At 46.4% G+C, this 25,902-nt stretch overlaps 1 protein-coding gene across 1 annotated transcript; it reads left to right on the top strand.

Moving 5' to 3' along the window:
• The first annotated feature begins 1,829 nt into the window (after positions 1-1,829).
• On the top strand, positions 1,830-25,902 carry LOC131288037 (ras-specific guanine nucleotide-releasing factor 2-like). Its single transcript, XM_058317134.1, has 21 exons — positions 1,830-1,919; positions 2,612-2,680; positions 2,755-2,922; positions 6,616-6,722; positions 7,222-7,369; positions 7,748-8,240; positions 8,412-8,834; positions 8,920-9,043; positions 9,664-10,007; positions 10,235-10,603; positions 10,686-11,015; positions 11,096-11,844; positions 12,434-12,552; positions 13,885-14,070; positions 20,678-20,698; positions 22,078-22,432; positions 22,490-22,587; positions 22,684-22,803; positions 22,903-23,065; positions 25,394-25,591; positions 25,714-25,902. The coding sequence occupies exons 1-21, from the start codon at positions 1,830-1,832 to the stop codon at positions 25,900-25,902; spliced, it is 4,863 nt and encodes a 1,620-aa protein (XP_058173117.1).

The raw sequence follows: 25,902 nt of genomic DNA, 5'->3' as shown, positions 1-25,902 counted from the left end.
AGTGTCCTCTGCAAAAGGCCGGGTGAGGAAAAAGTTTCCTAACTGCCACAAAAAATGCGTCACGGCAGCATGTTGGGCCCAATGGGGATAGTAAGTTTTCGAGACATAAAAGAACCGTTGGAAATTTTCGGTAAACCAGGGGTTAATGACCACATCACAAAACTCCGGTTAAGGCGCTCGGGAAATTAGTTCGACATGCGCCGTACGTTTCTTTTGAATGTAACCCGCAAGGAAGGGCGTGAAACAACCTTTTCATGAAAAATAATCTCATACTAAATCTGCTTTTGGCTATAGTTAACGATAGATTTTGATACTAGCCAAGCATTATAAAAAAAAGAAATTCTTTAAATATCTCTCAGATGTTGTCCGTTAATGAACTTTGAAATGAAGCCAGAAGGAAATTTACTCCTTAAACGACAGGTTACTATCGAACGCATGGTGCATTTGTAACAATTAGCCATGGCCAACTTTGCAGAGCTGTGCAAGAAGAAATCGGCCAACCTCAGGTAAACACACCAACGTCTTCGAGATTGCCTGTAGCCGGCTTGTGGTGTCTGATGGGTTGGTGAAAATGGTGTCATAAGTCCGATAATTTAACACCGATCAGGACCATGATCAAATGAGACGTAATTAATCAAAACCACTATTCTAGCGAGTTGATCGAGTTGAAAATCCTTTGAGGAACTTTTATCACAATTTGTTGTTTACATTTCATTTATGTTAGGTGGTTTGTTACCGTGAAGAGGAAAATATATTCAACGTACCTAAGTGAATTAAATTCATCGATACCATTTGTGACTTCTATACCGTTCAGTAAGTTCTAACCGGACGTGAAGGTTTCATAAATTGATGTAAATGATGAACTAAGTTTGTCCATTAGTTTGGCATCGTTTCTATACCGGCTTATAAATAAAAATAGATAATAGAAAAAAAAAACTCTCACGTTACCTGTACACCTCCCTTTCTCTCACCGCCAGCAGTTTCACCGTGAGTAGTATCGGCTTAGTGTAGAGAGTGGCCACGAAAAGCGGCGAGTACAGCAAACTTGTCGAGCCTTCGACAATGAAGCTCTGAGCATCCGGAGGGCCCCATTGGGCAGTTTCGCCGCCCCACACAACACTCCGTCCTACACGATACCGACCGTGGCCCTTCGGAGAACTTGGACAACAAGCGCCTTCTGAGGAGGCGTTAACGGCAACCGGCGAGGGGGCTGAAACACTGCGCGGCACAATGACGTACACTTGTTACGCCGGCGCTCGGCTGCGGCCGCGTCTGCTTCCGTCTATGACAAGCCATGTCGGATGGCGACGAACCTGAACAAACAGCATCAACATACCAAGAAGAGATCTACACAGTGTGACAATCGCGACCACAAGATGTCGTCAGATAATGGACAGCTTTGTGGTAAGCAATACCGTTTCGAGACACGTGCTTGCTTACGTTTTGGTGTAGGCAAGCAGAAATAAACTACAATCAAGAGATTCGATACGGTTTTATTTGGAATTTTGGTCTCCAACGAAAGGTGTACGTTATATTATCATTGCCAAAAAATGGACTGTAAATTTGCAAATAAAAATGGCATGTTAGTAAACGCATACGAGGAAAAGCGTCCAAAGAGTGAAGGTGTGAAAAATTGTAAAAACGAAATCAGTTACTTAACCCGTTGGAAATGTGTATAACGTGAAAAAAGTGCAGTGTGCCGGAAAATATAACGCAATATTCAAGTGTAACGATGAGTAAAGGTGCACAGAGTAGCAGAGGACAGTGAATAAAGAAATTTGTTTGGTACCATTTTGGGCGAACGAAAGTTCCATTCAAACGGTTCATCAATGCTCAGCCCCAAAATGCAACGTTCCGTGCGTGTTAACGAAAATCAGCTGATTATGCTGTCCGATCGGGCACAGTATGATCACTCTATGGTAAGCATATTAAAAGAAAACTGAATTGTTTTCAGCACAAGCTAATAACCTTGCATAACAACTTTTCCATTAAAATTCTCTCTCTTTTTATGTTATTAAAATAAAATTATCGTACGTTACATAAAGTGTACACGCTGTTTGAAAAGCATTACATAAATTTGAGTGTAGATGGCCACCATCGTGTTTGATGTTCGTGGCACGATAGCGTCACTTTTGCAAGCACGCAAAAGCGCACCTTCCTCATTTGGTTGAAATCAAACTTTCGGAAGGGAGCTGGAGAGCCACAAAAGTTTTCTCGTAAACAGCAAAATACCACCTGCTGGACGAACACATATTTTGCTCTAATTGAGTATCGCCACCCTTTCGTGGCAGGATCGTGGCAGTTTTTCACACAGGGAACTCGTGTGTATTACAGCAGGTTAAACAAATAAGAATGTTTCTCCTTTTTCCCTACGAGCAACGTGGACGTTCATAAAAAGGACATACATGAAACAACACAAGAGCAAGTTCAATGACGGCATGCGATATACTATGTTTTTACAAGACTGCAACTTTATGGTTTAGTTGGATGTTTTTGGGTGTAAAATGTCCCCTTTGCAGTTAATTATGTTTTCTAAAAATATTTGAATGAGGATGGACATAAGAGTTATCATTCTATCTTTCGTTGTTTTCCTTTTTCTTTATAAATTTAGCATGGATATCTGCACAAACGAACGTCCGATAACAACAAATGGCAGATGCGATGGTTTGTGCTGTACCAGGTGAGTTTTTCCCGACGGCTTTTCCCCCCAATGCCGGTGGTTAGCGCTACAACGCAACCGTTTTCCATCCGCAGAACTTACTCTTCTACTACGAATCGGAACAATCATCACGCCCTTCCGGACTCATCTTCCTGGAGGGCTGCTACTGTGAGCGACTTGTTTCAGCCCCCTCGTTATCAGGACCCCCCATATCCACCAACGCCGGCCAGGCTTCCAAAATCATAAAAGAGGAAAAACTACAGGTACGTTCCACCGTTCCACCAAACAAACACGCAAGTGGTTGGTCCTCGCGCCGAATGAAATCGATTTCTGTATCAGTGACAGTTTCCTCATTCTTTGGGCTTCGTACCCCGCGGAACACGCACCGAATGCACATGTGTTCGTCCTTGGGAGTTTAAGCCAAACACACATTTTGTTGGGCCTCTCAGCTGGAGTCCAGCTGGAGTGGGGTTAACGGGAAAGGCTTCCAACACCAACGATTTGTTCTCTAGATGCTGGGGGCAGGCGAGTGAGAGATTGAAAGAAACATTAATATATGAGACCAATGTATCACATGCGCAGTTTATTGCCACCACGTGGGACATTCGTTTGGTTTTATGACAAAGCCTATACCGTTCATCGTGGGGCCCGAAATGTGTGACAATCATTACGATGCTCGTTTATTCGTTAGAAAGGTGCTCCGTAGGTGTTAGGTTTGTTTTGTTATTTATTTTGTTTTATAAATAAATCAATAAACTCAACCTTCCTGTGCCCCGAGGGGATGTTTTGATTGCGCATCCCCAGAACGCCATTTTTGTAATCAACGAACATAGAGAAGAATACAGGAAAAAAAAAACGGATTAAGCAAACACAATTAAGACTGGATGATGTGCACTTAAAAATAAATCTTTCGTGGCTGTTAGATCTCTTTTAAAACTGGAAACGACTCACTCTATTTCGCCAGCAAGCTATCAAGGTAATCCTAAGCCAATGGTTTCGTGATTGATAAAAAAAACTGTTGAACAGCAACAACACACAAAAGAGAAAGTGAGAGATGAAAAATGAGAGGTTTAAGATGATTGGAAGAAAAATGTGGAAAAGGCTACAGCAACAGGCAGGTAGCTAATCAGATATTCATGAATAACCTTAAATGAACTCGCAAAATGGCGAAACGTTGCGAAAGAAGAGGATCATTTCGGAAGGTTAACCTTGCTTGAAGCGGCAATCCGTGGACGACCATCGAGCAGCAATCCACCCTGATCTGGCTGATCTGGCAGTTGATAACTTGATAAAAAAGGCGCATGAATAAAACATATGCACGGGAGCCCCGGTCCGCCCCGTTCTCCGTACTACACGTTAGCACCATGCGCCATCATCATCCGGCTGGTTGGGCGAAAGGGCGAACCTGCGAAAAATGTTCACCGAGAACAAGCTGTTTTTAAGATCCCAACTCGGAGATTGGCCTCGGACGCTACGGTAGGATATAAACGGTTGTTTAAAAGTGAACGCAAACCTTCGGCTTGTGCGTCACTTGATGGGCTTGGTGACGCGGTTTTCTGGGGCTCGGTCGGTCTATAGAACCGACACAGGAGTTTTCTTTAAATGAAAGAAAAGCAGTAAAACTTGCCGTTGCGCAAAGGCGAGTGAAGATTGTTCGGTTAAAAATAACTTTCAATGTCCTTTGTTCTCAGCTGCGAAAGTTAGAATTGAGATGCCGTTTCCATCAAACTTGCCCGCGCGTGTGGCCCCGTGCGAAGTCATGTGGAACGAGGGAAAATTCGACGAACCTGCCAAAGAACCCGAAGCCCATGTTTTCAATTCCGTTGAAGCCGAAAACTTTTTCCTCTCTTTTTTATCTCCCACTCGTTTAGCAAATCATCTCCCGTGGCAACAAGGAACTGACCGCGGGTTTGGGTTGCCTTCTCCGGGCCGGTTGATTCGCGCAGTTGAACGTTGGGGACAAAGGAAGCTCTTTTCTCGGGGTTTTTTTTTTTTTATTTATCGACGCAATCAAACTAAATGACTGCTATTTCGTGTGTTAATCGCTGTCAATTTATGCGATCTGTGGCTGGTTCAAATGTTGTGCAACGCATTTTGTTTCCATTATCATGATTACTTTATAACAGCAATCATTTCCGCCCAGACAGTAATCGTGCCTTTTCATACACGTTCCGACGATCGGCATTGGGTAGGGTTTCGGTAGAAATTGTAAATAAGAACTTAAAGAGGTTCATAACTTGATTGGTTTAGCTGGCCAGTGTGGCTTGATTGAGCTTGATGACTGTTGGCAATCATTGCTCAAAATGTTGACGCCTGAGAGGGAAGAAGAAAGGAAACCTCTGCTAGCGACTAATTCGCTCAGGACATGCAAACATGACACCAGTTGTGCCCGTGATGACGATAATGTTCGTGTCAAAATCGTCATTTCGAGCCCTCAAGAAGCGTAAATGGCAAGGATAATTAATATCGCTGAAAGTGGCACCAGCTGTGGACAGCAGACATAACAAAACCGATGTTTCTTTCCGCCGGCCATCAAGCCCTGCCCTGGATTGCATTAGGACCGGGTTGCGTCGAGTAGAAGGTGGATTTAATTCGAAACCTCTTTTCGGTTTCGGTTGGGTAATGAGTTTTCAGTCTGCTTCATGCATTTCGAAACTAAACCATTCTGTGGTTCTTGCCGGCAGGAAAAGATGTCGTGGTAAGCTGCGTGGCTGTTGAGTTGATGTAACAAGTTGTAAGTGTTTTGTACTTTAATTTAATGATGGAAGTATAAACGATTAGAATTCAACTGATAGCCATGAATACCTATATAATGCTATTGCTTCGATATTGTATTTTGGTTTAACAAATATTAAGTTCAAGACGCAAAACTTCTAGCATTGATCCTCTGTCGTCTTTGAAGAAGTTGGTGAACAATTTGTTACAGTTTAGAATACCAAGTATACAACATCGTGTTTAAAGTTTTTCAAACGATAAATCTACAAAACAGATAAACAAACAAACAAACAAACAAACAAACAAACGTAGCACCTTTATATGGACGCCTCAATCGTCTTCCCTCGAAAGTTTACTTCCGTGCGTGTTTTCTTTAGCACTCGTGAAGGTTATTGCATTGGGTGAATTTTTTATTCATCTGTCTTCCGGCCCGTGTAGGAACTGTTGATGTTTTCACTTCTTTGCAACAAGTCCTCAGCGTACACCGGAAACGGTATGGAACGGTTGAGCGAAGGGCACTCCGGACCGTTTGCAGGAACGAGTTTGTTATTTACAGTATCATGGAAGCATGGTGTATCGTTCGACGGACGAGTAGTCACCGTAAGAGCGCTGCCCACTGCACCCTTAACGTTGTACACTCGTGGTTGCGGTCATCTGAACCGGGCACAACGAATGCCCCAAGATATGACTGTAAACAAATGGTCCCAATGGTGCGCGTCACTATAAGGAGCGAGCGAGGAATGAAAGAGACGAGGGAGGAAATTTTATTACAATCCTCGTGGAATACTCACACAATGTGAACGCGGGCGAAAGAAACATCGACACTTTCCGGCAGCCCGAGATGAAAGGACTTGCGAAGCATTCCTTGAGCTGGCCCTTTATTTTTAGACACATAAATCCCACCCCCCCACACGTGTGATGCATTTGCATGCCAGCGTTTCATGGACAATTTTAGACCAGTTTTTTTTTTGGGGCTCGGGAATGTTTTTGAAGCTATCGAAAAGGGCCTTAGTAAATCAACGCCTGGTATCGCTCGTAGCAACGGGTGATGATAATGTTTCACTGTGCTATAAAAAGATCTATGACGTTTTCGATGCTGTAACGAATCCTATTTACCGTCAGTTGCCAAACATCCCAAGGATAACACAACCTCCAACCAGCGCAGAACCAACCGTCGCAGAAAATCGCAACAAAACTTAGGAGGGCAGATAATTGTTACACTATTTGCATATATTTTACAGCATTGCTTCACTATTTGCTACCGACGGGAAAATCAACGACAGTACGAACTGCGTGCAGCCACGGAATCCGAATGTTCAGCATGGATCATAGCAATCCGGGAAGCCAGGTATGCGTGGAAAAAAATACAACCCAGTAGCATTGGAATAAAAGCCTCAGCATAATGTTTTTCCTTCCGGGCTTTCCTACTCGTCTTTCGACCCGGGTTTTACTAGTTTCACGTTGCGCTTGCTGGCGGTACAATAAATCTAGCGTCCAAAGCTTATTATCATTGTCCCCAAGGATGGCACTTTTCCTATGCAAATTCCGTTTGCATGCATATTCATTAGAGAACCGAAAGTCGATCTAGATTCAAAACCGGAGCCACAGAAACCGTTGGCCCCGACCCCGAACGCTCTTTAGCTGATAGCAGTTTAATTAGTACACTTGTCGGCTTTCGAGGCGCACTCTCTGCTGGGTGCTATGTACATACTGTCTCGCTTTTCCACTCATTTCGTTTTCCATTGCTCGCTCTTCGTCGAATTGTTTTGTAACGTACACTCATATGCTCGAATCTCCCCATCCTCCCCTCATGCCGGTTGATGTTTCTTGGTGAACAAACAAAACAGCTTCAACAAACTGCTACTTCAGAAGGAGGAACTCGAGCAGAAGCATGTCCATCTGTTGCAAGTAGTCGAAAGCGAGAAGACGGCCAAATGGCAGTACACTCAGCAGTGCGAGGAACTGGCATCAGAAATACGCAAACTTCGCACCGAGGTAAGTGTGTGTGTGTGGGTGGGTGGGTGATCAAAAGGGCGTTTGGGAGGGTGGTACGGTGGTGAAAGAACTACGGACGGATGGTTATTAATCGTCCTTAGTTTTCGCTCGCCATTCGCTTCACTTCACCATTCCACCGACGCTTGCCGGAAGCTTTTCCGGAAGCATTCTGTGGTTTGCAGAGAGGGGGGAACAGGGGGGGAGGCCTGGGTAGACGCAAGAGGGCTAATGGGTGTGAGTTGTTTGCACGAACGACCGAACAACCTTAAGAACTAATTATTGTTTTGACTTTCCTCGTTTCCGGACACGGCGCGTGTCGGCTTGGCGTTTCGCGATGATGTCCACGGTTTGCGATTTCCGGTTTCCGGCCGGAGCTAGATTTGTGTGCTGAGAAAGGAGACCCGATCCAGCTACTCTGCCACGCCGGTAGGAAGGGGTAGCTTTAGCGTCCCGGCCGACTCGCAGGACGACCACGGTTCGCTTCCGGGCCTATGCGCTTCGGTGCAGGATTCGATTGAGCTGCGCAAGATCAAGAAGGTGCAGAGCTTCTTCCGCGGATGGCTTTGTCGACGGCGCTGGAAGCAGATCGTGGAGGAGTACATCCGATCGCCGCACGCCGAAAGTATGCGCAAGCGGAACCACCTCGTGTTTAGTATGGTCGAGGCAGAGGAGGAGTACCTGGAGCAGCTGGAAGTGCTGGTGGCGTGCTTTCTGCGCCCGTTCAAGATGGCCGCCAGCTCGAAGCGGCCTCCCTGCTCGCACGAGGACGTCAACTCGATTTTCCTCAACTCCGAGACGGTCCTGTTCCTGCACCAGATCTTCCTCAAAGGACTGACCTCACGGCTCGAGTCGTGGCCGACGCTAGTGCTTGGTAAGACAGCTTCATCTCCGCGACTAAACCAATGGAAGGTGAAACCGAAGACGATTTTCTGACCATCACCATCACTCTAACGACACCAACTCCTTCCGTGCCCAACTTCCTCGACGTGCCCATGCATCATGTTGTATAAAATTAGCTTTAATTTTCCGAATACATTTCTAGGCGACCTGTTCGACATGCTGCTGCCCATGCTGAGCATCTACCAGGAGTACGTGCGCAACCATCACTACAGTCTGCAGGTACTGACCGAGTGCAAGAGCAACACCAACTTTGCCACGGTGCTGAAGCGTCTCGAGGCGAAACCCTCCTGCCAGGGTCGCAGTCTGGAGACGTTTCTTACCTATCCAATGCACCAGATCCCGCGGTACATCATCACGCTGCACGAGCTGCTGGCGCACACGCCCCATGACCACGTCGAGCGGAAAAGCCTGCAGAACGCTCGTCAACAGCTCGAGGATCTTTCACGCCAAATGCACGACGAAGTGTCGGAAACGGAAAACCTGCGTAAGAATCTGGCTGTCGAGCGAATGATAGTGGAGGGTTGCGATATCCTACTCGACGTCAATCAGGTGTTTGTGAGGCAAGGTCAGTAACCAGTTGTTTGCCGTAAAGCACCATTTCCAAAAATGCTGTCAGTGCCTGCCATAAAGCTGCCAATTTTCGTTTTCAGGAAGTTTGGTGCAAGTTCCGCCAGGACGAGGACGAATACGCAGCCGCTTGGCTTCGTTCAAAAGCGAGCGAGATGCCGTACGGCAGTGCTTTCTGTTCTCCAACCACATGATTATTGCGACGAGGTACATTGGGATAATCGTTATCCTAAAATGCATCCTATACTACCTCTCTTTCAATATTTCCCATAAACTATAAGCTCCTAGCGCCATCTGGTGGTGTATGCTAGCGCCCTCTAGTTAGCGCAGACTCTACTACGCCATCGACCAAGGTGACTGCAAAAGATGTGTAAAGGCAAAGCGTGGAAACTCGAAGTTTATCGCGAAATGTTTCAGAAACCATTGGAAACGTGTCGAATGTTGAATATTCAATTCTTTTTCCGTTTATTCCAAATGGTTTCCTCTCCGCATTGTTCACAGATAGAATTCTGGTAGCCGAATTTAAACAGCATATACACTACGCTGTTACTGGCTGTTTTAGCCTAAGGCGTTATAAACTCAATTGGTACTGTTGGAATATCATGTGCTGCAGTTAGAAATAATGCTGCTCTATGATATCATCTGAAAGCCCTTATAGTATATCATAATGAAGGGGCCCACCCCGTTTGATGTTTTAAATTTCATTTGGCCTACTGTTGTGTTGTAATTTGGTTCTAACAATTTCTCTATCAATTTCATTCCTCCCTCCCCCGTATCAAAATTACTAGAAGTGGTAAAAATGGAATAATTTTATTGGACAATTGTAGAACGTCTGGTGGTCGGTTGCACCTGCTACCGGATGTAGGGAAAATCCCACTCGCCGATGCCACACTTGTGGAGGATCCTAGCGACGTGCAGCACGATGATGAGGAGGCTTCCGTTTGTTCGGCATCAACCCGCGGAAGTACGCTGAGCGTGACGGAATCAGTAAATGCCGGGAACAGGGACTTTAAGATACTGGTCGAATCGAAATCGGGCGCCCGACACGGTATCCATTTGGTTGCACCGACAATCCAGGACAAGGAAGCGTGGATCAGTGACATCTCGCAATGTCTCGATAACATTCACATGCATTCGTTGCTTTCGCCGGGAATTGGTGGATCGTCGGGAGGTATGTTACTGTGACCTACACGCAGCTCTGGAGTTTCATCTCCTGAGTGTGTTATTGCTCGGTTGTAATCCTTTTCTGTCTTTCCATTTCTCCCATTGTACCTTTCTCTCTCTCACCTGACCCATGTTTTTAACCCACCCCCGATGGAAATTGGATGTTTTTCGATTCTTCGTTCTGTGTGTGTGTGTGTGTGCATGCTAAATGTTGTGAACTGGTGAAACTTGAAGCATCCCTTCTTGCAGGCCATCAGGCATTGCGAGCGGATCCGCGTCTGTTCAAAGACGACGTGGATATTCGCTTCTCGCGAACGTTGAATTCGTGCAAACTACCGCAGGTGCGCTACGCCACGCCGGAACGTCTGCTCCAGCGTCTGACGGACTTGAGGTTCCTATCGATAGACTTTCTGAATACCTTCCTGCTAACGTACCGTGTGTTCACTGACGGCGAGACTGTGCTGAACGCCCTCAAGAGTGTGTTTTACGATCCACCCGTCGAACCGTCGTGTGATTGTGAACATCAGACGGACTTTCTCGAACTACCGTACCAGGACGGGCGGGCCTCTCCACGTCGCACATCGGGTGCAAGTTCCGTTTCCGGTGCGTTACTATACCAATGTCAATGTAGATGAGGTGAGGGAAATGCAATCAATGGCTCTATTTCCTCCCACCCCACTTGTAGGCTACTGCTCCGAGGGTGCCGACCGGGATCGCTCGATGAGCGGTGACTCAACAGGTCTTCGATTTCGAGGTTCTCGCAGGGGCTATCAGAATCATCAGAGTGCGGAGCAGGAAACCCTCTCCTGGATTCCGGAGCAGGTCGGGCCGGTAATAGTGCACAGTGCGCACCATCCGAGCGAGAAGCTGGAGGAGAAGCCGATCGAACCGACCGGTGGAACGGTGCATTTGCAGAGTAAATCGCAGCACCAGATTCATCACCAGCCACAGGACGACTCGTACCTGGTCATACCGAAGGCGATGCCCGGTTCCAGCAGTTCCGATACTTTGACAGGTGATTAGGGCATGTTTATTGCCCATTATACACCCTTTGGTCTAAACCGCCGCTCGTTGTCTGGTGTGTGTGTTTTCTAGAAACAGTCATGAGCGGACCGTCCTCACCTTCCAACCTGAGCAGTGTCACTCTGGTCGGATCCACCGGGTCCGGTGGGCAGGACAAATCGGACGACACTCCGACGGAGGGAACGTTCAAGTACGGTAAGGCACCCACCAGCCCACTACCAGAGCGTATCAACCTGAAGGTGCACGCCAAGCAAAGCTACACGACGACGACGCCACCGACTCCCACCATCTGCACCACGGACACCAGTCAAACGGAGGACGACCAGGCGCCATTAAAACAAGCCAAACAACAGCAGACATGCCAGGAACAACAGCAGCACCAGCACCAACAGCATTATTTGCCGCAACATCAGCAGCAACAAATTAAACTTCCTCCCACACCGCCAACTGTAACGACAACGCCGTGCTACGGCCCATCGAATGGCCAGTCGCCGAACGGACATCATCCGTTGCAGGAACAGCACTCCCTTCCGTCGCCGAAACCGGAACAGGCGACCATCGTGCAGGGACGGCTGGAGTATGGCGGTCCGAAAATCGTAACTCAACCTTATCTGACGACCTCGACGACGCCGACGACGACGGTTACGATAACGACGGCGACGACAACAACGGCTACGTCCGCGAAGAGCATCTCCCCGCCACACCTGCTGCCGACCGACCGCCGACCGAGCGTTGGCCACAACATCGCCATCCCGCATGCCGCCCTCTGCCAGCATCGCCACAGTCTGCAGCTCAACGGTGACGGCAGCCTCTTCAGCAAGGTATGCACTTCTGGTTTTGGGGATTAGGCGGGGTTAATCGCTCGCCGGCTAAACGGTCCGCGACCGGTATCGCATTGACATTACATCCGTCCGCTCGCCACCGTGAGGCGCTTAAACGGTCCGACCATTGCCATTAAATTACCATTACGGCGTAACCTTTCGAGCTCAGGTGTATTTAGAGTGTACTGATCGGGTAAACGATTTTACGGTTCCTTTCCGTGTACCGTGGATTTGTGAACGTGTGCTTATTAACACGTGCATGTCGTGGACCTTTGTTTTCATACTCTTTACGAAGCATAAAGTTTGCTTTAATTATTTTCAATTTACGTCAGACACATTATGTGCCATTTACAAAGTAACATGACTACGAAAACGGATCTCTTTGCTTTACTAAAGCTACACACCGGTAAAACATGCCTACATTTCCTGCCGACACGGTAAAGATTTATTCAACTCGTTTTATTGAATTTCTATGTTTATGCTCCCCACGTGTTCACATGTGCAGGTGGACTTAATTTGATTTAATATTTGCTATTTGTCTCTTTCATCCATCGTGCTCTCGACGTGTCTGCGTCGCGGTAATGTCCAGAGCGAAAAGACCAGCAGCAGTCCACGGCTGACGACTCGTAAATTTTCTGCCCCAAAGACACCGGAACGACAGCGCAAGAGCCTGTTCGGGACACCGCAAAGGGATCGTGATTCTTCCAGGTACGTACACCGCCCTCCGTCACGCAACCAAACAATGCTCCAGATGGTCCAACCAACCAACGTCTGCGGCCGAGGGTTGCTTCCTATGCTTGGGACGCTGGCGAAGCGTTCTCTTCGCTGGTCATCATGGCATGTCCCGGGATGATGATGTTCACGTCCCTAAGCTGCGCCTCGGCGGCCCTCGTGTAGTGCGGAGTGCACTAGAAATGGTCATTCGCGTACAATCATTTCATCAGATAAATCATCTCCCATCCTTGGTTCCGCGTGCGTGCGATTATCGTCAGCACCGGAGCGGCCAAAAGCGGAGTGATTAATTGTGCACTAATTTATGAGTAAAGTAGGCAGGCTTCGCTCGAAGGTCAGGAAATTCAGTAATGTGTCGACCCGCAGCGACCATTTGAGGTGGCCAAGTGTAGTAATTTCATCCCAACAGTGGTAGTTTTGCGTTCGCGACTTCAGATGGTGCGTTAATTCCGTCTGCACTTGACACAGCCAAACACTGAGCTGCCACATTTCATCACCACGGAGGGCTCGGTTTCCGAACCCATATTTTACCAATGATTTGTGCGGATTTTATCCTCAGCAACCATTGCGTTCGCCCGTGCAGTCTGTCTCCTTTTCTTTCTGTACAATTTATTGATGGATTCTAAATATTGCAACGCGGCAAACAACCGAGTACGGCTGTAACAGATTGAAAATGGGCGTTAATACTGTGTGTGGACACTGGCCGTTCCACATTCCCTTGTTTTGCACATTTTGCACATCTTGCACTCCATCAGCAAGGAATGCCTCCCTCCCCCCCCCCACGGTTTGTAATGCAATGACTCATTTCCTTTTCCATCACCAACAGAAAAGCGTTTGCTCGAATCATTTTAACCTTGTTTTTGGTATTGAATTGCATCTTGTACAACATGACCCCCGAGAAAAATAAACCTCGCTTGAATACTAATCCCTTTCCACACAAGATCAATTTACACGAAAAAAACAATCGATAGTATCCTTTTACACTGCGTCCCGGTTGTACGGTTCTTTGCGTCATTAGGAATACAAGAATGATGGAAATTAACGTATTCATTTCGTATCTCATTATTGCATAAAACCGTTAATGTGTAAAATGTGTACTCAGAATTAGGTTTCATTAAATAAGTAACGAGACGCAAAGGATTTCCGGCAAACCGGATAACCGTGAATCAGAAATGAGAGGGAATTCAGTGTATTTTCCGATGCACTTTACACTGTTCTTTTCCTTCCACCTCTCTCTCCCTCTCTCTCTCTCTCTTCCTTTCTCTTGCTATCACATTTTCTTTGATTCTCTTCACGGTTCATTCTCAGCACACGCCGATTTTCCGAAAGCGACGACGACATGGCCACGTCAATCTTCACCACCCCCCGCGGATCGCTGGGCGGCGTTTCCCTCAACACCATTTCGTCCCGCGCTTCCATGCAGCACGATCACGTTCCTCACTGCTCCAGCAAAGTAGGCGTAGTAATCACCTCCTACCGCCAGTCGCAACGCAGGTAAACGCAGCCGCTCCCCCCCCCCCCCCCCCCCCTTTCTCCGCATCGCACGCAGCCTCCCGGCGGACTCCCCTCACCCGACCGTGGAAGTCCGTGCACTCCGTGTGCATGTGTCTGTGCGTGTTCGTGTCCTTGTGACCCTGTGTTGATGGACACACACTGTTCGGATGTTTTCATTTTTCAATCCCGTTTTTTTTTTTGTTTGTTGTCCTCAGTGACGCATGCGAGGGAGCTCGTTTCCTCCTGCATACCGTTGTGTTTGACTATTTTTGCGTTTTGTTTTCCTGCTCCTTGCAGTCAGGTATAGCTGTTTGTTTCTTTACCCGCGTGTTTCAGGCTGATCCGTTTTTTGGTCTTGTGTTTATCTATTACCATCTCTTCTGACCATGCTCTCTACTTCAAAACACGTTCTGCCCTGGACTCAACCGTAGTTTTCAAACGCCCGCGAGTTGCTTTCATTTATGACTTTATGCCGTTCGTTGTACATCGTATGTGGCTGGGTTCTCGTTAAAAGTTTCCAGCTTTATGTACTTTCGGGCAGAGTCAACAACAGCCCATTGTAAGACGGTCCAAGATTGAGCTACGGGTAATATGAGAACGGAATCAGGTAAACTAAAAACACAGAAGAAAGTATTTTTCGTTACTTTGAGTTGGGTCGCTATGAAAATAAAACCCTCAGCTGGAAAGATTCACGACGGAGGGACGATAAATCCTTTTAACAGCTTAATTACTCGCTCCTTTTGGAATTTTCTACCTTTCTCCTTAGCTTGAAACGGTAGAAGCGAAACCATGCGAAATCGATTTTAAAGTGCACCAAATCGACCATATAATATTGCCTGCCAAAGCACTGTAAGGTTAACACAAAAGCACCTTTCGGTGGAACGGATTTATTGCTGTAAATGTTGCTTTAAATTTGCCCTTAATTCTCTAAAAAAAGTAAAAGGTTTTGCAGGCAAATAATAAAAATATCGTTAATGATGAGTATGCTTCCATTCTCATTTAAATAAAATAACACTATTCAGTTGACCTTCAAACGTTGTCCCTCGTGTCTAGGGACATGTTGTAATAATATTTTCACTTGAAACAATGAATCATGTCATTGCCATTTACTAAAGCTTTTCGAAGAGAGACCTAAGCCTAAGCCGACGACGAGGCGGACGAGCATAATCTTGATGTATGTTAAAAGCGATTTTGTCTTTTATGGTTCCACCGTCTCCTTCGAAGTATAAACGTCAAGAGACAGACTAATCCCTTGGAAATGTCGAAGCCCCAGCAATTGTTAGGTCGCCAGATATCAAGCAATTGTGCCCAGTCTTAAAGGGCAAAGTTTGAAGACACTCGCATCAGAGATGTGCGCACATAGGCAAACTTCCAGGCAGCTTGGCAGGGAGCCCGGAAAAAATACTCTGCCACGAGATCAGCAGCGATGAACAGCACTGCATATGCAAACACATGCTCTGGAAAGTGGTTGTGCTGTACTTTGAAATATAGCTATGTGAGAGGCGATGCTAGACCTATCGGCAAAAAGAACTGCCAACGGCAGCAACAATCGAAGCAGGACGCTTGGGAAAAGGCACGGGCTTCGTATATGGGATTTCGTGTCGGGTTTTTGTGTGTGCGTGTTTGGGCTAGGAACATTGTTTACGTATTCCTGTTTCCGACAATGTATGATTTATTGCTTCTTATTCGCATGAAGATGTTAAACAAGAACCGCTCTGCCGTGCACTTCCAAGTATGGTTTCCCCGAAAGCCGCTGGGACACGGCGCTGTTTAACGCAAAAACTTCTCTGTCCCATCCTTGTCTGTTGGTTACATTGAGCACCATTTTCTGGAGCGTCCAAAAAGCGGCGAATGGGGAATTAGTTAAGGAGCAACTTGCTGATGACTCCTGGCATTTGCTAGGGAATATTTACTTAAGTGGATTTCTAATGAAACAAATCAACCTGATCGCTGTAACTACTTCTCAAGGGATTGAATAAGCTTTACATAAAATATACTACCAATAGAATAAAGTAGATTCAATTCTATCAACAAATTGTTATAACATAATTTACTCAGACTTCCACGCTTCCATTGGTAGGTGTAACAATAAATCAACAGTCACGAAATTATTATAAACAACTACAGCTAAATTTAGTAGAACTAACATTTAATATTGCTCTTCTTAAGTGCTCAGTAATCTCAAAAAAAGTAACATTAAAGTTTCATGTTTCTCTCCATGTAGTAATATAAAGATAGATAGTCCAAAGAATAAACTGACTCAAGAACAAATCTCCTTCTTTGTGATATGATGTATGGTGAAACAATATTGCGCTTTATCGGATTGCAATTTGTAATGTTTTCTTCAGCATCTTCGTATACCAATGTGACCGATTTCTTAGCCCCACTTTCTTAAGGCACTCGGAGCCATACCACGGGATTACCAATACCCCCACACGCCAAGCAGTGTATTCACCCGTCAACAAAGGGAAACATGAACTTCGGACCAGTTTTAAGCGGCGTACACGAGATGATTCAAAACTGCACGATAAAAGGATAATGCTTGTACGAGATTTCCGTTTCCTTGTACCACTAAGCCAACCCGTTTCCTTCGACGCTGGAGTGGGGGAGGGGATAGTGAGTACGTGAGCGTAGGTTTTCTTTTCCGATGCTAGTTCTCCGTCATTTTCTTCCCATTCCCCTTGAGGCGCCCCTTGCGCGGAGCGTTTTGCTCAAAAGAAGATACCCCGCCGCAAGGAGGCATGAAGCCCATCGTTTTGGCAGAAGATTTATTACAATTGGAACGATGAAAACGTATTTTGCTACATAAATCTTGTTCCCCATCGAAACACACACAGTCGTCCTCGGCCCCCAGTGTTTCCCCGTGTTGGACTTCACACGTTCCGCATCGCAACCCCGATGCACGTCTGCACGTTTCTCACGGGCCAACCCTTTAAGTGAGCCAATGACAACCCCGGGGCCGACTGGCCACGGCAGCAAGGGTTGAACGCCGAGGCGGGCGCCAAAGTCACCACACCATTGAGAGTGAAAACAAGGGCAAGTGCAAACAGTGCGAGCCAATCAGGCTGCCAAAAGAGGAAAGGAAAGAGCGGACACTATCGGAGATTGATGAAGATTTAGGGCTAATGTATTTCTAAGGGTGATGTATGAACTTCCGTTTGCTGTTCAGCCGGCCAAGACGGTGAGGAAACTACATGCTACCCGGAGGCCTTTACTTGCCATGCTTTGTAAAGCATTTTGTTTTTTTTTAGGAATGGGAATGGGGGGTTTGAGTTTCAAATTTGCATAAAATGGATTCCACCGCACGATCCAGCAGTTACGATAAGCAGTATGAAATTAACTGTTATTTCCATCGCCGCATGTGAATAGTTTCCCTCAAGACTGATAAGCCGATAATCTGCCAATTAGAGGTTCGAATATCCTTTTGAATATTGCTTTGACCAGCATGACCAACTTAAACGATAATACGTGATATGTACTATGTAAACTCAACATACAACTGTAGCTCAAACTTGGATCATGCCGTAACGTCATGGGCTCGTTGTTTGTGTACTTCTCATTTTATATCTATTTTTGTACTTAATTTTACTACTCAAGTTCACTCCGAGGCGTCTCGAACCGTTCACAATAATAAATCTGTACGAAATTATTATTTATATGATTGGACAATATGAACAATTTCTTATTATTTACCATTTGTCGCTTTGTGTTATCTCGTTTCTTATCTTCTTACGCTCCGTTTATCTTCTCTTTCTCTCTTCTTCTCTTTCTCTCTGGATGTGTTGCTCACTTGCTCTCATACCCGTGTATGATCGTGTTATGGATGTTTCTTGTTCTTGTGCATCGAAACGTATGCATCGAAATTAATCAATCAAATCAATCGATCAATCGTGCATAAATAAATACAACAAACTCATCAAACACTATTATGACAAATCTAACACGCCTCAACCAAACCATAACCGAAACGAATGCAAACGTTCCCTCGGAAATACGGATTGCATCATCGGTGTCCGGAAACTGCTCACTTCACATGGTACACAAATTCGTATGCTTTTCATCCTGCCGGACACCGATTCGATCACCCTTATCTTTGTCTGGAATCAATTCGCTCGAACGACAATCCTAACACCAATCCACTCATCATTCACCACATGCTACTACATTTGCACCCAATTTTCACACGTGGGGAAAATGTTAACCTTATGGAAACAAAAATAATACACCTAACAAATCTCCCTCCTATGGACGGTCTCTTCCCTGCTCTCCTTCGACAAACTTAATCGGGGCGACTTTATGTTTATAACCCTCTATTCCCACGACACCCTTTACCGACCGATACTGTCGAACGGTGTTCGGAAAACTTCATCCATCCGAATCTTTCTGTATTTGTCTTTGTATGTTTCACTGTCTCTCTGTTTGTGTCTGTCCGTGTGCCGCTGTCTGTCTTTGCGATCCGTCGTCTGCTTGCATGACGTCGTGTACGGCTGCCCGTCCGTCTTTGACTGAACTGGTCCTGGTTTTGATTGATTGTGGTCATGCGAATGTGTGCGAATCCCTGTCTGCTCTATGTACTTTCCATCAAACCCTCTTTCTGTCTCTCCCCCTCCAAATCCGCCGGTCTTCGAACCAATCCCGATGCTGGGCGCTGATATCGCTGGCCTTACTTTCCCGACGAACTTATTTCTAATCTTGCGTTCGGATTTATCTTGGGGCTGCTGTCCGCCTGGGGGGGGTGCCTTATGAACACAACATGTTCGTTTTTCACTCGTTCCGCTCATTCACTCCATTCTTGTTGGCGCAACTCCACTTAATCATTTCATTCATTTTGTTGCTCAAATACCGTTTTGAATTTTTCGCGATTCGGTTGCTCGTATGAACAAACATGCGAATGCGTCTGCATACATTGTTGGAATGGAGTGTACATTTCCAATATACCCATCCCTTTGCCCACCTGCAACGATTGCAACTTCAAATTCCATGGGATGAATTTTTCGATAACACTTCTATCTTCCACCCGGTCAAATATCGAAACGATCTTCACTCCCTTCCAACGATTCCCACACTCTTTTACGTGGGATTATTAATCGTATGTTTTGGCTTTACATGGTCCCCGTACGCCGTACCGTTTCTCATTTGTTTTCAAACGGGAAATGTAAATATTCCTTGAATACGGTAAAATTTCAATCATACAAAAATAAACTTACATTCCTGGTATGGTTTGTGTAACCAAACGTGAAAATAATCATAAAACTCTTGTCGAATCCCCTTCCCGCAATACACCACGTAATAACTGGCACGTGGGATTTGTGGGCTTATCTATTGGATTCTGACAACAACAACAAAAATCTGCTCACGATCACCACATCCCATGTCGTAATGACACAATTTGCGATGTTGCCGGGTTTTCGCTTCGGCATAAAATTCCGAATGCGAACGCGGTAAATGCAATTGCAAAATTCCTGTCGCTGCAACAAATCGTCGACCATCACCGTCTGCTTTCGTTTCAACACGTGAACGATAACAACGAACGAAAATCTCTCCACCTGTGCGCGCTGGTAAAAACACACACGAAAAAACCCCTGACGGTCGACATAATATTTTGACCCCGTTTGATAACATACGCGAAACGAATCGTAAAAAATATGCTTTTGCCTACGCTTCTGTGCGCTTTCGTGCTGTTTCGGCGAAATGTTCCATCCATCGTCATGGACATGATATTAAAACCCGGTTTTCACGTCGGAAACTCGACCCGTTTTGATGATTCCTGACGGGATGATCCTGCATTCCTGTCGGGTCCCCTTCGACACGCTCCTTTGGCCTTCGCACAATCTGGGATTCTGCTTTTATTGTCGCCCGTGTGTGTGTGTGTGTGTGTGCCCTACGAAAACAATAATGTATCTCACATTCATCCACCTCTCCGGGTGCGCTTGTTTCCTTTTTCCATCGCTAACGATAACTCATTCGCAACCAACCCCCAAATGACCCACACTAATATGTAATGCGCACTATCGCCACGGAACTCGGCCACCGGTCGCATTGTGCGCTCCATAAAACGGGTCGCCGGAAACCCCTGGCCGGGCAATCTCGTCTTATCGCATCCACCTGGGCCGGAATGGGACGCGTCGGCGGGTCTCTTTCCCATCGTGAAAATAACATAAAACCGTCCCGTGCCTTCTTTTGCGTCGGTCGGGGTTTTTATTGGTGGATTGGGGATTTTCCTTGCCCGGTCTTCTTTTCCTTCCAAATTTTTCCGTTCGTTCCGATATCCCGGGTCTGCCAATAATCAACCTCATCTTCATAACGCGCTGCTAACCCGCACTGTTCATCCCTATTCACTCGGCCCTTTTTCCACCGTGCACTCGCCACGTTTCCGGCCAAAAAACCACTTCAACCGGTGGTCCGTTCCGTTCCACTCACCGTGCCCCTGGAATTGGTTTGGTTTTATTATCAATTTTCCGAACGATGAAATTGATGACGTCCAATTGAAACTGGGAATAATAAACGGGGCATGCTCGCGCTTTGGATGTTTTTGCACACCGTTACGTCGATCGAATCCCATACTCCGTATACTGCATGCTTTCGGTGTGGCCTTTCGTTCACACAGCATGGGACCGGATCCTCTGTGGTAAGTGGATAGACGAGCGTTCCATGATTAATATGGTTAGTTGTGCTTGGGGGGCCAGTACATAACTCCACAGCATGGGGATACTGTTAAGCTCATTCAAAACACAACCTTACAACGGGCGCGATTGTGCGAGTAAGCTTTAAGTGTGCTTGTCTGAGATTGAAGAGTTTGTTCGTTTTCACTTAGTTGCCTATCGCGCAAAGTGAGCTTAAAAATGTGTTCCACTATTTGAGATTGAAAGATTTTTATCAACCACCAGGCGCCTCCATTGCCTCCAACAGAAAGCATCGAATTTGAAATGTCGCTCGAAATGACTTTTGTGGAAATCATCACCCCGTAGAAGAGTGTTTCTTTGAAGTCTACACTTTAATTGTCAAGAAGCATTAGCATGTCTGTTCCTTGCTCGTGCGCGTGATAACGATTAATAAACAATGAGTTTGACACATTAATTGCCAAAAGATGGGTGGCAAATTTTGAATTGTTAACAAGGAGGTGTCGATTGGGGTTTGTGGTCGTCTTCGAGGCGCCTTGCCTTGATAAGATACATTATGTATGGTACCACGCACCGGCGAACCACAAACCGGGAGAATGCTGTGTGGCCAGGGTGTCACAACAAGCACGACACCTATGTTTTATTTACCATCCAAAATCCCACCGAGACCAAAACGCTAGACTGACGCGCTCGTGGAGCTGGAACTCGAGCGAAGCGGCGCCAATGTGAAAAGCAATTTTCCCGGAATCCATCTACCCACCCGTCCACCACCCCCGGACAGTAACGAGGCAGGTGTGGTGTGTTGCGTGTGGCGCTGGCGCTGAATCTTGGTGGTCCCCGTTGGTGCGTTGGTGGGAATGATTTATTTCCGACGGCAAGCTGCGGTTGATGTGCTGATGGTGTCTTCACGCGTAATCACCTGTGAGTGTGTAAATCAACCGGCTCGTGAACCCACGGGACAATCCTGGCCCGTGGGTGGCTTGGGCTTTCTAGGAAAAGCACTCAATGTTGTGGAACAAACCACACGCTTTACAAAGTAGGCGACCACAGTGGTCGTTTTTCGAAGGGCGTGAATTTTTGTGGTAATGAAAGTGTCACATCCGCTACCATTTGCCTTCGTCCGGTTTTTAACGATTGTATTTGGAGGACGGCCAAGAGATAGAAGTCATTTGCGTTTTCATCAATACGTTCACGCTATCACTCATCAAAACTCGACAGCCCACATTTACCCATCGCACAATATGCTCGTTGTACACCACCTTACCCACACAATGGCACCTTAAATAAAAATGCAACACTAAACTTTCGCCTAAAATGTGTATGTACGCAACGTATCCCCCGCACCGCGTGTTACGTGTTTGCGCCATCGCGCACTTAAACCATGCAGGAGTAGCACATCGACGGCCGCGGCGGCATTCGCGATCGCTACCTCAGCTTCCAGCAATCCCCGGGACGAGCCCCCCGAGGTGGAAGCTAGGAACCGAAAGGAATCCGTCGTCAGCTCGCCGGCCACCATGCGGGTGCTGAACGTGCTGCGGCACTGGGTGTCGAAGCACTTCCAGGACTTCGAGCAGGATGCAGCTCTGCGCAGTCAGACGATAGCCTTCCTGGACGACATCACCTGCAGTCCGAACCTATTGCCCACTGAGCACCGAGCTGCATCCCAGCTACTGCGACTGCTCTGCCGGGACGACATCGACAGCGGGAAGCAACAGCTGGAGATTCTTCTCACGCCACCACAGGTTAATATCACGTACGCGAGACCGGAGAACAAACTTCTAATCGGCCATACCTTACAGACGCCGAGCAAGGAAAGCATCGAGACGCTGTCAGCGCTGGAAATTGCGGAACAGATGACCTACTTGGACCATCAGATTTTCTTGGCCATACGTAGCGAGTAAGCACATCCGTTTCCAAACGAATCTTTCTTGGTTTTCCATGGCACACTTTGTCGCATGGTTAACTTGGTTTCGTTTTTGTCTCCAAAATACAGAGAGTTCCTAGGTCAAGCTTGGATGAAATCGGACAAGAAGTCCCGGGCGGAGCATATCATTCTTATGACGAAACGCTTCAATGACGGCTCACGGTTAGTTTGTTCGGAAATTGTGTCAAGGTAAGTACGGGCCAGAATGCTCCCGCTGTGTGCGTCGGCCTTGATTCGTATATACTACATGGTTATGGTGTGTTTGTCTCTTTTTTCTTGACCCAACAGGAGCAACATGGCGGCGCGGGTAGCGGCCATCGAAAAGTGGACAGCCGTGGCGGACATTTGTCGTTGCTTGCACAACTTTAATGGGGTGCTGCAAATTTGCGCTGCCTTCACGAATGCGGCCGTTTATCGACTGAAGAAAACCTGGGACAAAGTACCTAGGACAGTAAGTAACATCGGACACATGCTTGCTTCAGCAAGTCACTTTCTTCAATTTAAGAACAGTGCCAAATCGTTAAGTATGTCTACTACCATTAAGTGTACATTTTATCTCAGCTCGAGATTGTTAACTTCACAGTTTATTTGTGTTTATGCTCCCCTCCTTCTCGTTGGTTTCTTTTAATTTTTTTTTCCATTGAAAGCTTTTCAGTTAAAATATATGATTCACTTGTTTAATTTTCCAAGTGGTTAAAAAAGAAAATCAAACCTTGCTCTCCGTTTCGTTCTTGCGAAGTACAAACATTTCCCCCAGGAAAATGGCAACGTTGCGGGAATCTTTTACCCTCGCGGCGGCCAACGCAAAGTGTGGGTACTTTCGTAAAACAAATCAACAACTTGTGTCTCCCCACCCGATGCTCCCAGTAATTCATTGCTGAGTCGTCCCGCGTGTCCTTGTGCCCGTTGAGGGAAACATATTTTCCATGGCTCGCCGAAAGCAGCTCATGCTCGTGGCATGCAATTTTTCTAGCGTATATCATCATTTTTCTACGCTCTCGGAGACCCTTTCTTACCGCAGCCGCCATGTAGTATGTATGGGAGTGTGTGTTTTGTGCCATGGAAGACATACGTATCTCATCTCCCCGCTCTGCGCTGTTCGCACTTGCAAGGCCGAGCGAGGACGCAGGTGAAATGCTGCGTGTATGGACGCGAACATGTGTCGGCTCACAAGTGAAACAGTTTTTCCTGGCGCTTAAGAATTACATTGTCGTTATTTCAATTAGCGTAAGCACAACACCGGCACCGCTCGGTGCCTGTCCCTGGAGGGGCCATGCTTTCGCTGGCTTTCGCAGGCAACGAAAGATGCGAATGGACTTTTACACATTTCACCACTGGAATGAAGGGCGTTGTTTGTGTGTATGTGTGTGTGTAAATGGATTTTATCCATTTTCTTTCGTACATTCGGCTTTCCGAACATATTTTGAGGAAGCGTAGTTTCGCTGTAGCTGGAGGATATGTTTGATGTTACCGGAACGATTGTAAGATTTAAAAATATGCAACGAATTATTTTGTGACCGGGAAGAATGTTTCAATGCTTATCTGTAGTCTTGATTATACACGGAAAATGCTTTGAGAGGAAAAACTAATTAATCATCTGCTATACCACCTACGGATATGCACGATATGCCGGTTTGATATCCCACCTCCAATCCTTTGATATAAAGGATACGTCGAAACAATTTCGTCCGCAAGAACTTATTTGTATTTTGCACAATCAAGCGACCTTGTGCGAATTAGAATGAAAATGACGTTCATACCATCCTCGAATCTTGAATGGAATTATTCGTAGTGAATGGAATTGTTTAGTTTTATCGCAACCCAAAAACAAAATCAGCAGACCCCAAAAAACCCACACGAAAGATAAAGTCCCACAGAAGATGGGGCCATCGTATACGTGTCGTGACACTTGGCTCGAATAGAAATATTCGCAAAACAATGAGCATGACTTCTTATTTCATTTGGGCGATTTCTCACACGCCGCCATTTCATGCCCAGTTTTGCTAACAATGATAAAAGTTGGAACAATTCCAGGTCCGCTTGTGGGCGCTCCATCTGGCTCTGACCTTCGAAAGGCGTATATGGCCGTACTGACTGGTGGTGGATCCGGTGTATTGTTTCTCCGGCATCCGCCGGTGTTATTGCTTTTTTTATTTTTATTATGATGAACTCCTTCCATTGCCATTCGCTGGTGGAGCGAAGTAAGGGAAAGGGAGCGTCGGGCGACACGTCGGTCGTTTCTTCCCTGAATTTGGTGGTTGAAGCGCCTTTGTAGGCCAAAAAAGTTCATCCAAGTGGCCAATAAAAGCCACACCACTTGCCATTTATGGTTTATTGTCGCGAGGACGCCGTGGTCCTTTCGGCCACTCCCAGTTCATTTTGAGTTTGCCCTGCCATTCGGATTGCCAGTTTTTGACATCCCGAGTTGATTTTGCTTCATTTACCAGCATTTATTTACAATAAAGGATAAATATTGGCCTTTCAAGTAATGAACTTGGAAATATCTTCTTTTTGGGCTGTTTACAATGGCCCTCATTGGAGCATTTCACGGTAAATGAGAAATATGTTGTAATGAAGCTTTTTGCAATACATCGCATCAATATTTGGCGAACAAACTGCCTACAAAAGGATGTTCATTCTGTTTCCAGCTCGAGCAGTATGTGTCCTTGAGCATATCGCGATAGGAAAATCTGTCACGATGCTTGCCACACGTTGGCATTCTCTGGTAAAGCTGCCTTACTTGCTCGTTCCTTTCTCTTTCTCCACCCTGCCATTGTAGATCAAATCGACAATCACAAAACTGCAGGCCGTGGTGTGTTCGGACGGCAGGTTTCGTGTGATGCGCGAGGCCCTGCACCGGTGCGACCCACCCTGCATCCCGTACCTGGGCATGTATCTGACCGACCTGTCCTTCATCGAGGAGGGCACACCGGACTTTACACCGGATGGGCTGCTGAACTTCTCCAAAATGCGTATGGTAAGTAAGCGGTCGCCGATGTCCTCCCCCCCACCTTCCCCCCCTCCCATTTCGCGCACAAACACACACAAACTCAAACCTCCATCCGGGCGTGTGACGGCCGTTTTGTGATCCAATTTCAGATTGCGCACGTAATACGCGAGATACGCCATTTCCAACAGACGCCGTACAAAATTGATCACATACCGAAAGTTACATCCTACCTCCTGGATACATCGTTGCTGCTGGACGACGACGAATTGTACCACAAATCACTCCAGATCGAACCGAGAAGTTCGCGTCTCAGCGCGCCCAACACGGCCAATGTTTAA

Source organism: Anopheles ziemanni, chromosome 3 (genome assembly GCF_943734765.1).
Source record: "Anopheles ziemanni chromosome 3, idAnoZiCoDA_A2_x.2, whole genome shotgun sequence".
Classification (NCBI taxonomy): Eukaryota; Metazoa; Arthropoda; class Insecta; order Diptera; family Culicidae; genus Anopheles; species Anopheles ziemanni.
The sequence above is the reverse complement of the archived record's forward strand: the minus strand, read 5'-3'. Positions and strand labels throughout refer to the sequence as shown.

Bases quoted from the DNA above. Each gene is read 5' to 3' on its own strand.
- LOC131288037 (XM_058317134.1), top strand. From the start codon at position 1,830: ATGCTCAGCCCCAAAATGCAACGTTCCGTGCGTGTTAACGAAAATCAG. The intron at 10,008-10,234 runs GTATGTTACTGT...TGAAACTTGAAG, and splicing joins AATTGGTGGATCGTCGGGAG to CATCCCTTCTTGCAGGCCAT. The intron at 12,553-13,884 runs GTACGTACACCG...GTTCATTCTCAG, and splicing joins AGGGATCGTGATTCTTCCAG to CACACGCCGATTTTCCGAAA.